Source organism: Labrus mixtus, chromosome 1 (assembly GCF_963584025.1).
Source record: "Labrus mixtus chromosome 1, fLabMix1.1, whole genome shotgun sequence".
Taxonomy (NCBI): Eukaryota; Metazoa; Chordata; class Actinopteri; order Labriformes; family Labridae; genus Labrus; species Labrus mixtus.
The window spans coordinates 31,403,879-31,419,219 of NC_083612.1; the positions used below are offsets into that span (position 1 = coordinate 31,403,879).

Below are 15,341 nucleotides of genomic sequence, written 5' to 3' on the forward strand. Positions count from 1 at the left end.
GCCTTCTTATAATCTTTGTTTCATCCAGGATGTTTTATTTGTTTTACTGTTAACTTTAGCCAATCTTTGTCTCGGTTGTTTCCCTCTTTCTCTGTTAATTGGATGATTGCTGCACTGTTGTTTTATTTTTCATGCTTTTAATAGGATTTTATTGTTGTGTTTTTGACTGTTGGGATTTTTTCTTTTTTCTGTAAAGCACTTTGTGATGTTGGTTTTGATAAGTGCTTCATAAATAAACTTTATTATTATTATTATTATTATTATGGGGGTAGCTAAATTCACTGACCAGGAGAAAGAAAATTGACTGACAGGCCCGGGCAATAAAGCATGAAGTGGAATTTGAGGGTATGAGGAGCTATGGTTAAACAAACATCTCAGGAACGCATACAGAACCTTTTGTTATGCTGCTATTTGATTCTGCTCTCCAACGGAGTAAAACTGAATCACCTATTTCCTGCTGACTTTCTACTTGTTTGTTTCTGCCTGTTTCACCTGACTTCATTTAATCATTATGAGTCACTTTTCAGCAGTATGTGTGTGACTCAGCTTACACAGGGCTCTACTGATTCATGACTTTCATTCATAAATCTAAAAGCATTTGAAAAAAAGGTGACAAATTTGCTTACAATAATCAACATGTTGAATAAAAACGTGTATTTTTTTTGTTGCCGTTACAAACTGCAGAAATGCTGTAAATAATTATCTGAAAATCAAAAGAGGAGGGTTTTCTATCCTCAGTCAAACTCTCTTTCGTCTGAATCTCAGAGCCGCAGATAAAAAGGACAAGTTCGATTTTGAAGTAAAGTATTGTTGCCTGGCAACAGCATTGAAAACCCAGCAGTGTCTTGGGGTCTAGGATTTTTTTGAAACTTTCTGTTTGTCCTCATACACACTCTATAATCCTGTCCATCAGTTAGAAGAACCAAACATATTGATGTTCATCTTGTCTTCTTTGTACTTTGTTATACATTTAATGAAATGATCTGTTGTGTGAGATGTTTCCTTCTCGTTCTGTTGTTATATTTTATTTTTTTGTAGGATATCTTCACAGGCAATTGTTGGCACATCACACCGAAACATTAAGCAAATGAGGTTTAATGATATTCACATTAAGTGACAGGGAGGAGCAAGGATGCGGTCCAGATGCTTTTTAGTCCAGCTGTTTGTTTTTCTCTCTAAATGGATGCGATGAAGTCTGGGGATTTGTGGGGAGGAATTGTGCAGAGGGGCTGACCGTTGACCTGTTGTTCCTCTGAATAAATTGTAGTTAACTGGGTGGCTGTTTCACTCCCAGTATGTTCATCTGGAACTCTGATGCCACCTAGTGACGAGTTGTCTAAACAAGGAAACCTTTTGTACAAACAAGCAAATGAATAGCGGTTGTGTTTATTTCACATTTCTGTATTTCTTCAGTTTTTCATTAGACAGTACATGAATGACACTGAAACAGATTTTTAAAGATATTTAATCCACAAATGACACTTATCATAACACTGAGGAGACAGAGGGAGCACATTTCCTTCTGACTTCCCCAACATGCTAATACAAAAAGAGTTTTCCTCTCACAGTGGTGAACAAACAAACATAGAAAAGATGGCACTCATGACATTCATAATGAGAGAACAAACATACAGAGTGCTTCAGCCCGACCAGCTGCCTCTGAGAGTCTCCTGTCCACAGAGCTGATTAGGTGGATAATGAAGTGAAAGTGGTCAGGGTAAGGGATGGGGGGGTTGACTCAGGCAAAGTTCTTCTTGAGGAAGTTCATGAGTCCATTGGTGGAGGAGTCGTGGGAGTTGACCTCTGCGGCGTCCTTGAGCTCAGGCTCGATCTTCTTTGCGAGCTGTTTGCCCAGCTCCACTCTGATCACACCGAGGGGAAGGAGGGGGGGGACACAAGGTGAAGATAGATATTAAACTGGCTTTTAAAAAGTAATATTCAGTGATTTATCTGTATGCTGATGGAGTTCTACCACATCTCCCCAACTTTCAAATACAAAGTTACACTGCTTTGCACCTCAACGTCTGATTTCCTCCCTATTTATTGAAAAAATGATCATGTAGTGTAATATCCATTCTCCTTGTCTTCATTTTCTTAATGGAATCTATGTAGTGCATATTGAAACCCAACACGCCATGTTTTTATGGCTGCAGAAACAACTGACATTTTTAGTACTAGAAACTTTTAAGACTGCAGTAGAATTTCAACATCTTGTTCTGAGGATTATTTCCAAATCTAGGCTGTGTGTGTATGTATGTTACTATCTGTGGAATAAAACCTATTTACAACCATACGTTTATCCAAAGTAAAACCCGTCTCACCCCCATTGGTCAAAGCTGTTGATCTCCCACATCACACCCTGGATGAAGATCTTGTGCTCGTACATGGCTGTAAAACAAGACAAATTCATTATTAGTCTGCACTTTAAAAAAGGACAAACAGACCGTTTTGTTTGTTTGTTTAGATATTTTACATTTCAGAGGTAAGACAGAGGAGCTGTGAACAATAAAACCTGTTCTCTTGGTTTGGAGTCCAAAGAGCAAACACACTGCTTCTATGCAATGTGCCTCTTTATCACTGAATCTAAAATCACACTCCATAAGGGTTAGGGTTACTATCCCTACTATCTACTCATCTAAAGATGCTGTTAAATCTCACAGTCTTATTTATATCATACCTTATTTGTGTGTGGTGTGGACCAGTACAACTCAGAGAGACACAGACGGACTGCAGATTGTAAAGATTTATATCCCTGACTTAAATAAAAGCAGCAATACCGAACAATACAAATACTTCACTACGAGTAAAAGTCCTGCCTTTAAAACTTTATTTCAGTTAAAATATAAAAACATCCAAAGACACAGTAGTTATTCTTCAGATAAAAACTGTATCTGTCAGGGTTTTAAGATAACTTCATTCATCACTATGTGTAATCAAGGTTGTTGTCAAACTGTTTGCTCATCCTGCACTCACTACACTGGCTTCCCTTCTCACTCAGGATAATACACAATGTAATTACTCACACATCAATGCAGACACGGCAATGAACCTCTGAACCTTAAAAAAACAACTGCTTACCCTTCAAACCCGTACAAGACACCACCCATCTGCTGACGCCATCCTCATCCAAACCCCCCAGGACTAAGGTCTGCTCTATGGGGGACAGAGTCTTCTATTCTGCTGCCCCATGCTCTCCCCGACCACCTGAGGCCCCCACAGACTGTGGACTCCTTTAAAAAGGACTGAAAAACCTTTCTCTTTAAAAGAGACTTCTCTTCAAACCACTGCTCTTAGATTTTGTTTTATGCTCATCTTTTTTTTTTTACCTGTTTGATTTTAGTTGTTGCTATTTTCTAAGATCATCAGATGGTCTAATTACAGAAAGTGTTTTTATTTTGGCTTTACCATTGACTCTAGGAAGTGTTTCACCGTGATTAAAGAGATCCAAATAAACTAATTTAAACTCCAAACCCACAAACAATGACTTTACTGCATAATATATAAATATATTCACATCTGTCAATCTATATTCTGGCTTAAAATCAGGAGAAACATTGTCCGTTCTCACCTATAAGTGCTCCCAGTGTGTATGGGGTCAGTTTCTTGAAGATGATTGAGTTGGTTGGCCTGTTTCCTTGGAATACCTGAGATAAACACGGAGACATTTCTCGTCAAACAGACCACTTTGTGCATGCGCCTACTGTAATTAAGTTTTGGGTACTACAGTGTGTGTGTGTGTGTGTGTGTGTGTGTGTGTGTGTGTGTGTGTGTGTGTGTGTGTGTGTGTGTGTGTGTGTGTGTGTGTGAATTGTATGACCACTAGGGGGCACTACCTCCTGTGCTTGCATACTGTAGTCTGCAAGCACTTCCTCATGGATTCATTGTAAGAGTAAAATGAGATGACTGCCTCTTCTCAAATTCAGCTTTTTGTAATCATTTCAAAACTCACTTTGTGTGGCAGGATTTTGTCCAGAGCTTCTCCACTGAGGCCGCTGGCCTCCAGCTCCTTCCTGGCCTCCTCTGTGGTCTTCCCCTTCATCAGAGCCTCTGTCTGGGCCAGGAAGTTAGCCAACAGAATCTACAGAGAGTCACATGAAACACACACACACACACACACACACACACACACACACACACACACACACACACACACACACACACACACACACACATACACACAGATGTTGGCATTGCAAGCATTAAGTAATTGTGTTGTACTTTGTATTGCCTATTTTGTTTTTTTTTACTTTTTTTTGCATCTATTATGTTATTTTTGAATGTTTTTGACTTTGAATTCCAACTAAAAAAAATAAAATATCGTGAAAAAGTTCATTTTCACTTCTGACCTGAACTCCCATAGAGAATCTAATAAGGGGTGTTGTTAAGAGGAAGATGACAGACACCAGACCTTACAATACAGACCAGCGTAATGCCGCTATCAAAGGTCAGAAGTCCAATGTGAAGTTTCCACAGTCAGTGATTTAGGGTGTCATGTCATCTGCTGGTGTTGGTCCAATGTGTTTTATGAAGTCCAGAGTCAGAGCAGCCGTCTACCAGGAGATTTTAGAGCACGTCATGCTTTCATCTGCTGACAGGCTTTATGGAGAGGCTGATTTCCTCTTACAGCAGGACTTGGCACCTGGCCACAGTGCCCAAACTACCAGTAACTGGTTTGCTAACCATGGTAACTGTGTTTGATTGACCTGAACCTCATAGAGAATCTAGGGGGGATTCTCAAGAGGAAGATGAGAGACACCAGAACCAACAATACAAGCGAGCTGAACGCCCCTATCAAAGCAACCTGGGCTTCCATAACACCTCATAACCACCTCAGTGCTACAGCCTGATTGCTGTTCAGTCAAAAGGAGACCCGTCAAAGTATTGAGTGCATAAATTAACATAATTTTTAGAAAGCTTGACAGTTATGTATTACAAATCCTTTTTTTATATGTAATATTCCCATTTTCTAATATCCTGGATTTTTATTTTATTTTAATGAGCTTAAAGCCGTAATCATCAAGATGAAAAGAAAAAAGCAAGCACTTTTTAATATAAGGGAAAAACTACCTCACAATATTAAAATGTATTTAGCTGCATCTGTATAGGTCTAAACAGTCATTTAATGTTATCTCTTTTGGCAAAGGGTTAGACCACTGGAAAAATCATACTCTGAAAAAATAGAAAAATTGTAATCCCAAAGGTTATCATCATCCTGGGTTCAACCAATAATTGATTTAACAGATTTCCCCCGACAAGGACACAGAAGTCATAGCTGCATTGGTTATTTTCTTCTACAGACAGCATGAAACATTTGAAACACATGCAAATTTTAAAGACATTATTCCTCTCAGTGATACCTTGTGGTGCAGGCTGTCTCTGATTGGGTGCTGTGACTGAGCTGGAATCAGGAAGTCTGAAGGCACCATGCGGGTTCCTGAGTGGGACACGGTCAAATTGTATCAGTACAAACTTAATGTGTGACACACATTTCTGACTTTGTCTGACAATAAAGTTTTGATTCAATCAATCAACCAATCAATCAATCAATCAATCAATCAATCAATCAATCAATCAATCAATCAATCAACCAATCAATCAATCAATCAATCAATCAACCAATCAATCAATCAATCAATCAGTCAGTCAGTCAGTGAGTCAGTCAGTCAGTCAATCAATAGAAATCCTTTAAGTAAATATATAACAGTGGACAAATAAAACCAAAACTTAAAAAAACATCAGTAAAATAAAATTCCTATTTTGCTCTTAATCAATACAAATTGGCACAGTGTCACTTTTAATCGTCAAAAACACAATGCAGAGACTGATTCTGACCAATTACAGCCAGGGACAAAAATAGAAGTCCTGACTACCAGCCTCGGAATAATTCAGTGGTCACTGCAGCCCCTGAAGACCCCTGTCATGAGGCTAACTAGCTAGCATTCCTTTTTTAAAGATGTATTTTTGGGCTTTTTGGGCCTTTAATGGAGAGATAGGACAGTGGATAGAGTCAGAAATCAGGGAGAGAGAGAGAGTGGAGAATGACATGCAGGAAAGGAGCCACAGGTCGGATTAGATCCTGGGCCGCCCGCTTGGGAGACTACTGCCTCCATACATGGGGCGCGCACACTAACCACTGAGCCACCAGCGCCCCCTAGCTAGCATTCCTACCCGTAACGATTCGATAAGGATAGGTTAGGCTAGGTTGGTTAATTGTTGCTCTGATCAAATGACGGCCTTCAATGTCGTTACCTTGATGGATGAGCTGGTAGAAGGCGTGCTGTCCATTGGTTCCTGGCTCCCCCCACACTATTGGCCCAGTGTGATAGTTAACACGTGCTCCATGGTTAGTGATGTACTTTCCATTTGACTCCATGTCACCCTTAAACACAAACATTTTATTTTACTTTTCATTTTGACTTTACCAAGTTTAGTCTTTGTGATGTGTGCGTGGACAATCACACAAAGTTTTTTACTTTGCTATTATGAACGCAAAACAAACCAATTCAACGTTAAAAAACAATTATTTTAAATAAATTGTTCTTCTCTCTGTTTTGTTTTGTTATGAGCCCTGTTTGCATTGTTGGGGCAGACCTGTTGGAAGTAGGCGGTAAAGCGGTGCATATACTGGTCGTATGGCAGCATGGCGTGGGTCTCAGCGTGGAAGAAGTTGATGTACCAGATGCCCAGCAAGGCCAGCAGGACGGGAGCGTTTTTATCCAGAGGTGCAGTGCGGAAATGGTTATCCTGCAGTGGAGAGTCAGATGTTCAGTCTTATTTATGTATTCTGAAAGTTTTTCTAGACTACAGAGGTGAAGAAATTAAGATGTTTGAGACGTGCCTACCATCCAGTGAGCTCCTGAAAGAAGCTTTTCAAAGTTGTCGAAGCCTGGGAGAGAGAGCAGATGTGACAGGAAAGTTAACTGACTGGAAAATACATTTAAACATTGTTTCTCCAGCAAAATCAGCAAGTCAGATTCCTATTTCTTCACTTAAGACACAGTGTATAGATTTTTGTTCCCTGTGGCGCTGTGGGGGCAGACCTGTTGGAGGCAGGTGGTTAAGAGTTGTATATTATTGTCTTTGGGCATCATGGTGTGGGTGTCAGTGTTTAAAGAGCCCATATTATGCCCTTTTTGGGGTTCGTATATTTAATCTATGTACCTACTAAAGTATGTTCACAATAGCTAAAGTTCTAAAAAAGTGTCTGTTTTCATGTACTGTCGCTCCATGCACCGGCTCACTTCTGACTCTCTCTCTAAGGCTCTGAAGTGCCCACGTTCAGAGTCCCCACGTGTGCCAAGTCTGATCTGATTGGTCGGCCTGTCGGCTCTGCCGTAATTGGTCAGTCGCTCAGCACGGTTCTCGGAAATGTCCCGCCCCTTTTACCATATTGGGAATGCAGCCACTTTGGCTCCGAGCAGAGTAAAAACATTAGCACCTTAGCTCTACTGTGCTACCGCAGGCTACGGCATATCGTGGGCGTGCAACAGAAGTTAACGAGCGTGCAACATGAGCTGCTGGTCTTGCCACAACGAGCCAATGGGCTTAGATCAGTGATATCACACTGACAAGACGTCACACTGGCAAATTTTTATCGAGGGGGACTAGAACCGAGCGTTACATGCAGCTAATGCTGCAGCTAACAGGAGGGCGTAGGAGAAGCCGCGTTTCCGCGGACTTTGAATTTTTGCAAATAGATGTGCCTAAACATGCACAGGACACTTGGAAAACACACTGAAGAGCATATAAAACCAGAAAAAGAAGAATATGGGACCTTTAAAATGTTGATCAGATTTGATTGATTGCAATGAAAATTGGTGCATGTGTTTCTGTTCCCCTCAGGATGGATTACAATAACTTAAGTGATGCCTACACATTTGTCCCGTGCCACAATCTGGTCTATATTTCTATGTGCCGTATTTTGTCTAGCATCAGTCTCAGCTACACTTGGCATTCAGGGATAATTAGCAAATTATAGTTTTCTTGAAAGCTACTAAGATGAAGAGCAAGGTAGATAGGATACCTTCAGCTAGCTGAACATCCAAGTTGATCCTACAGACTTTACGTTAAGTTAGCTGGGCTTAAACTTGATATGGGCTCAGAGCAGGCTTTTAGTGAGTTGGTTTTGGGGCCAACATAGGCAAACTCACATGTATAGAAATCGGCTAAAAAGGGATGAAACCATATAGACAGTGAATGTAGGTACTGGGTGGGTATCAAGTTGGTTACATCTACTCATATAGGTCCTGTGTTGAGCTGCACAAGGACCTTTGCCCAAACGACGATAACACATCATTAATCATACATCGGACGACTGGGCATCTGCATTTCAAGGCTCCTATCAGCATGGTCTAAGGCAGATGTTACAACCCCATGAAGCTGCTAGCATGACAAAAACTGGTCTCAAAGTGTTTCTATTCATTACAGCATCGGTGAAATGTATACATTTTTCAAATTCACAACAGAGTGGCTTTAAAAATCCAATATCATATTGTAGTTAAAAGGCATTAAAAACAGAAATGTTCACGATACGTACCAATGTGAAGGGCAATGGACATCCCAATTGCAGACCACAGGGAGAAACGACCGCCAACCCACTTAGGGGGAAAAAAAAAACTGACTTAAAGGCTTTATATGTGATTTGTCAGACTTAAATATAATATAAATCAAGTAAATCCTCTGAAAATAACTGACTGTCTACAATGGGTGTAACACCCGAGTCCCACTGTCTGTGATGTTTTCAGAGTTTTCAGAGTTCTATCTTCAGTTTGTTTACATCGCCGGGACGGCCGGCTGACTCCTCCCCTCGTGTATAAAAGTTGTTTAATTGAGGGACTAGAGAAAAGAAGAATAACATACTGTACTCACTGCTTAACTGTGTTTCTAGATCATGCTCATTTCAGGTAAATTTACATGCAGTGTGAAGATACGAGCATAATAAAGATCACTAGCATTAGCATGCTAACAGAACAATGCACAATGCAGTTGTTTTGGTTTCATGCTGGTGCTCAAGGGCGACATCTGCTGGATCAAAAAATCGTATATCAAGCCTTTAAACAAAACTGTGTAATATTGAAAGAAAAAACAAGCTTTACATATTTGCTATCAATTGGAAGTTAAATCTTCATGTACTTAACCCTAGCACACATTTTGTGTTATTGTCTCTGTACACACAGAAAAATATCTTTAAAGGCTTTATATGCAATTTTTTTCATCCAGCAGATGTCGCCCTTGAGCACCAGCTCAACAATGCAACTCGCGGTGCAATTTTTATACGCGAGGGGATGAGCTGGCCGGTCGTCCCGGTGATGTAAAAAAAGATAGGACTCTGAAAACATCACAGACAGTGGGACTCGGGTGTTACACCCATTGTAGACAGTCATGACTCACAGAGTTATTTTCAGAGGATATACTTGATTTCTATTATATTTAAGTCTGAAGAATCGCATATTAAGCCTTTAAAAAGCATTAATATGAAGCCTGCCACTTCGTCCAAAGTTTCTTCCCTCTCTTATTAACAGTAAATGTTGTATCTCCAGTTATATAATGAGTGTACACTGGCAACATAAAGGCCATGTTATAGTTGTTACCCTTTAAATAGTAACAATGTAACTAAATGCAGCTCCCTGACCTTTGGTGAGACCCAGCCTTTACAGTAACCTCTGCAGAGAGAAGGTCGCTACCAATAATAACTGAGTCTGAAGAGAGGGGCTTCTGATTACCCAGCAGCTGCTGGCAAGAGCGTCCGACCCACCTATTTCACAGGTCAAAAGTCTAGTTTATTTTTAGCTGCTGCCCACGGCCCCCTTTATCCACAGTCTGAACACAGTCCGCTTCAAGGCTTTAAGATCACTCACGTCCCAGAATTCAAACATGTTCTCTGTGTCAATGCCGAAGTCCTTCACTTTGGGCTGAGAGGGGAGACAGAGAAAACAGGACAGTTAGATACAGATGTCTGGACTGAGAGAGAACAATTGACCCTAAAGACGGTTTCAGCACTTACCCCGTTTGTGGAAAGTGCAACAAAGTGCTTGGCAACAGCAGTTTTCTGTTGAAACATAGAGAGGATGTGACTGCAGGATATCATTCAGCAACTTACAAACACATTGATGCTATGTTTTGATGCTACGTACTCACATCTTTGGCATGTTCAAGGAACCATTCTTTGGCCGACTCAGCGTTAGTTATGGTCTCTTGGGTAGTGAATGTCTTTAAAGGAGGATAACAAACCAGGTAAGCATAAACTACTAGACAATGTCAAAGCCTGTATAGAAGTCGAGGATGTAGCCAATGTGACATCACCCAATGCTTGTTTTTTTGGTACCAGAATGACCATATTTGGAAAATGAGGTGCATAAGCAAGGCTACATCTCTACTCAGGTTTACAGTCTGCATAGACTTATCAATCACAGGTAGCCATGCTCCAAAGCTTATGCTACTTTACTTTTCAAATGTACTCGTATATATTACAAAATTAACACTATGCTGTACTGAGGAATACTTTAATCTAGTTTGTTCCTACTCTTTGTGAATCACTTGTGCCAAATAAAATAAGCTGACATAACATTTACTCTACTGCCTGTAAAGAGCATCTCATACCCGCCAGTAAAACCAGATTCAATCGCCTGAGGGCAAACTTTATTTAGCCTGTGAAGGATTTTGTACTGACTGACTGTGTACACATGAAAAAAATAAGACGAAGATATTAGTCTGGTGCAGTTAAAAATGTCCGCTCTGCAAAGCAGCTACCTTGGATGCGATGATGAAGAGGGTTGTCTCAGGGTTCAGCTGTGCCAGGGTTTTGGCAATGTGTGTTCCATCAATATTTGACACAAACCACACACGCGGTCCATCCTTTGAATAAGGCTTCAAGGCCTCAGTCACCATCAGGGGGCCCTGCAACGCAAATCAATTCAAGTCCAAAGTCAGAGGGCTGTGTTGCTAAGATCAAGAGTTTGTAAAGCACAGAGCAGTAGGAGTTGTAAATAATGTGATGGCTTTGCTCAAATGATGGAACCTTCCTAAAGTTGCACTTACAAGGTCAGATCCTCCGATGCCAACATTGACAACATCTGTGATGGCCTTTCCTGTGAAGCCTTTCCACTCACCGCTGCGAACTCTCTGCAAGATCATTGTGAACATTAACCATAAATGTCTACAAAAGGCTGAAATCTCTATTAAAATCTTAATCGGCGAATATGAATTTGTAACTTTGAAACTGTGAACTGGAACAAGTGCAACAAAGATGTTTCATTTTGACAGGTCTCACTCACATGACAGAAGCCCTTCATCTTCTCAAGAACTTTATTGACGTCTGGCATCACATCCTTGCCGTCCACCATGATGGGAGTGTTGGAGCGGTTCCTCAGAGCCACGTGGAGTACAGCGCGACCCTGCATATATACAACACCAGGAGCAAAATCACACACTTAAACAATGGATTTTTTTTTTTTTTTTTTTACTATTTTCTGCTGATATTGTTGCAAATGAAGATGGTCAAACAAACTTCATATATGTTGCAATAAAAAAAAGAAGAAAAAGAAAGCTTATGTACATATTCCTGTGTCACATATTAATGCAGCGTCAGTGGCTGTTCCAGTTTCAAACCACTGGGATAAATGTCGAGAGGTACAAACTGCTGGAGCTTATCTGTGGTCAACAATACGCACCTCAGTGAAGTTAATCTTGTCTCCTTTGAACATCTTCTCTCTGGCAGCTTCAAGACCTCTGGACTTACCCTGAAAAGACAAAAAGTGTTCACATGAGCAGCAGATATTATGCAAGATGTACGTGTCAGTTATGAAATGATGCATGGTGGTAAAAAAAATCTAATTAATGACCATTCTCAACGTAATCAAATTGCATATAAAGGACACTTGTTTCTTCTCAATGATGCCTGTACTGGATTGAAGGAAGCCCACCTGCAGCTTCTAACATGGACAGGTGGGATTTTAGCCTTACTTCCCATATAAGATCTTAATCATTTTTAAATATTAGGGGGGCTACTAATGAGCTAAAGTTAACCTCGCCTTTAAAGTCCACTTATAATCCAAATGGGAATCGATTTACCAGATCAACCAACATCTTCATGACTTCATCTGTGATGAGATTCTTGGAGTAATCCAGAAGAATGTCTCCATCCTCTGTTTTCAGTGTTAAACTGTATAAACACAATAAGACAATAATTACAAGAGCACAAAATAGTGTGACTAAATTATCCAGACGAGCAGTACAATTGTATTATTCAGGGGAGGTTAGACTTCTGGCTCTCAACATTATGTAATAAAGCTGGCCACTGATATTTGAACTTGGCTACCAATGATTATAAAATCTGCAAAATCACATCAGATTTTTGTACATGTGAAATATATGCATTTGTCCAGTGATGCTGTGTATTTTGTGTTTTTACCTCACTAGGTTGATTCAAATAGGGTGCCTACCTGAGCTTGTCGAATCTCTCCTTGTCAGCCTCAAACATATGCCTCAGGTTTAGGTTTAGGGCGTGGGCCGTGTACCAGTCCTGCAGTTTTTGGAAGTTGGGGTCCTGTGTGAGTGCCATGATGTCTTGGGGGGCTTGCTGTGCTCCGCTGTGCTCGACTATCCTGGCTGAGTGGGGCAGAGTGGGGCAGAGGGAGAGCTTTTTGAAGGGCATCCAGTCTAGATCCCTCCCACAAGAGACACACTATCTGCAGGCATGGTGCATGTCACACCTCCATACTGTCCTGCAGGGGTAAAATCATTTGTGTGTTGATAGGGCGACAACATGATGAAAATACAGGGGTGTGTAGATAAATGTGCTGCACAAATCCTTGAACACTACAGACATTAGTGCAGAGTATTCTGCTGCTGTAAATCCCTCTGAAAAATACACATTATATGTCTTCACATCGACCCTTTTACTTTTTTATTGAATTTTGAGTGAATTCATTGCCATTTGAATTTATTACTTTTGACCATTATCTAAGTTCTGAGTTGTATATAATTGCACGACACTATGCAATGTGTGTTATGATGTTTTTTTTATGGATTTACAATAGAGTGTGGCTGCATTGCTTCTAAAATTAGTCTTTTAAAAAAATATTTACACTTTTGCTCCTTTGCTGACTCATTTTTTTAATTTTATTTTTATTTTTACAAATGATGAAATTAAATCCTGGCGCCAGTGTTTGTCTCTAAATTATCACTATCTTTTTTATTTTATTTTTTTCCAATAATTTAACCAATTCACACGAAGTCTTTGGCTAAATTTTTTTTTTTTTAATTAGATTTCACCGTTCATGCTTTAATTTCAAAAAGATAAACTATTGAAAAAAAGCTGTCCAGTAACAACATAAATGATTACAGTAACATATCTAAAGGTTTCATATTTAACAATATGGCATGTAAAGGCACATCACATATACACTTAATTCAAACCCTTTTCAGAAGTATTGGATTCTACCATTACTATCACCAGAAGAGCAGGATTTGTAAGTTGCCTTTGAATACCGAAATTCAATAATCTTTCTTCAGAGTGAAGGAAAAACATGTACAGATCATATACATGCTGACTTTAACGCCCCCAAGTGACCGTTTTGAAAGCATTAAATTAATGATGTAATTCTCTTTATCAAACACTAGAGGGAGGGAGAAACTAATTCTCTGGCTTGCACGTATCATCCCTTTTAAGGCATAGACTGAGAGGGAAAATCTTAATGATCGAGGAGCTTATAACCTATATAACAAGTATCACAGATATTATCTGAATTTATTGTGCCAGGACATAAAATATAGAAACATAACTTATAGGAAAAAGAAAGGGCAACCTTAGTATCTAAAATGTGTACTCCTTGTTTTTTTTGTTTTGTCTGATTAATTGAGCAGTATATTTAATAAAAATAAGTCTTCAACATGAAGATCAATCAAAAATAATATTTGTCTGTCCACGTTTAGAGTATTTGTAATTTTGGAGAACAGCTTCTGTTCTTGTTAATCAATGACTATAAAAACATTTTCTTTGGTCATCTATCTTCGCCTCAGTTAATACTATTTAAAATTGTGTGTTGTCGGGGTTATAACCGTGTTGATGTCGGAATTGACATTTTGATTTCAAAATAAAAGTGGGAGGGGTCACCAAATAAACCAACGTCAAGATAAATATTAGGCAATTTAGTTTCATTAAACATTACGAATTAATTCTTTAAAATGCACTTATGACATATGCACTGTAATTTATCCTCCACCATGTAACCATCATCAGCCCTGAGTAGTTGGCTCATACGTGTCAGCCATAGACTGTGAATAATAATATCAGGCTGTATACAAGCCATGGTGTCAACCAGGATGGTTAAAGGAATATCGAATTTGTGGATAGCTGTTTTAAATGACTGTTTTCTGTTTAACGATGCATAATTCCTACAGTAACAAACTGCAATGTTTCTGAAATACACCATCATTAAAAAAAAGAAATCTGTAAAATATATTAACTTAATTATGATTCCACTGTGTAACTATGTTGCTTGAATATTTATTCAAGGTGTTCAATTCCATTCTATGAAAATATAATAAAAAGGTGACTGTGTGATTGACTTTTAGTGTGAATTGTTTTTTTAATAGTGTTTTATTAAACTTAATGTAAAGTGTAAATAAATTATTATTATTAATAATAATAATAATAATAATAATAATAATAATAACAACTTTATTTAAAAACACAGGTTTACAAAGTGCTTCGACAAACAGCAAAAACAAGAACAAACTAAACCAAACACAGAAGAACAGAAACAACAGCAAGAACAAACAAATGTTCAAAAAATGACAAAATACTAAAAATAATTAAATACAATTCAACAGAAAAGAACCCAAAGTGCACAATACCCAACAGACATATATAACCAGACCATCACAAGAACCATCATAAGAACCCAGGCAACACAAGAACCATCATAAGAACCATGATAAGAACCCAGGCAACACAAGAACCATGATAAGAACCCAGGCAACACAAGAACCCAACAACAGAACCATCATAAGAACCATGATAAGAACCCAGGCAACACAAGAACCATGATAAGAACCCAGGCAACACAAGAACCCAACAACACGAGCTGAGACCAAGAGGAGCAAAGATTTAAAAAGATGTAAGAAACTAAAAGAGCTAAAAGCAAATCAAAAGATAACAGCAATAAGAAGGTAAGAGCAGTAAAAGAAATAGAAACAAGTGGTTAAAGGATTAAAAAAACAACAAAAAAAACAAACTATAATATTAATAAAAATAAAAAATAAAAAAATTCGATGGATCTATCCTTAAAACAGATTTCATAGGAGACATAATTCTCTGTAACAGCTTTATTGTGAAGGTC

At 39.0% G+C, this 15,341-nt stretch overlaps 1 protein-coding gene across 1 annotated transcript; it reads right to left on the minus strand.

Moving 5' to 3' along the window:
• Nucleotides 1–1,449: 1,449 nt before the first annotated feature.
• gpib (glucose-6-phosphate isomerase b) lies at nt 1,450–12,619 on the minus strand. The gene is made up of 18 exons (XM_061042076.1): nt 12,441–12,619; nt 12,070–12,160; nt 11,670–11,738; nt 11,274–11,393; nt 11,038–11,121; nt 10,750–10,896; nt 10,138–10,209; nt 10,004–10,048; nt 9,858–9,911; nt 8,537–8,597; nt 6,843–6,886; nt 6,592–6,744; nt 6,250–6,379; nt 5,358–5,434; nt 3,950–4,078; nt 3,569–3,644; nt 2,322–2,388; nt 1,450–1,862 (listed from the first exon to the last, which is right to left on the minus strand). The coding sequence occupies exons 1-18, from the start codon at nt 12,557–12,559 to the stop codon at nt 1,739–1,741; spliced, it is 1,662 nt and encodes a 553-aa protein (XP_060898059.1). The 5' UTR covers nt 12,560–12,619; the 3' UTR covers nt 1,450–1,738.
• Nucleotides 12,620–15,341: the final 2,722 nt, after the last annotated feature.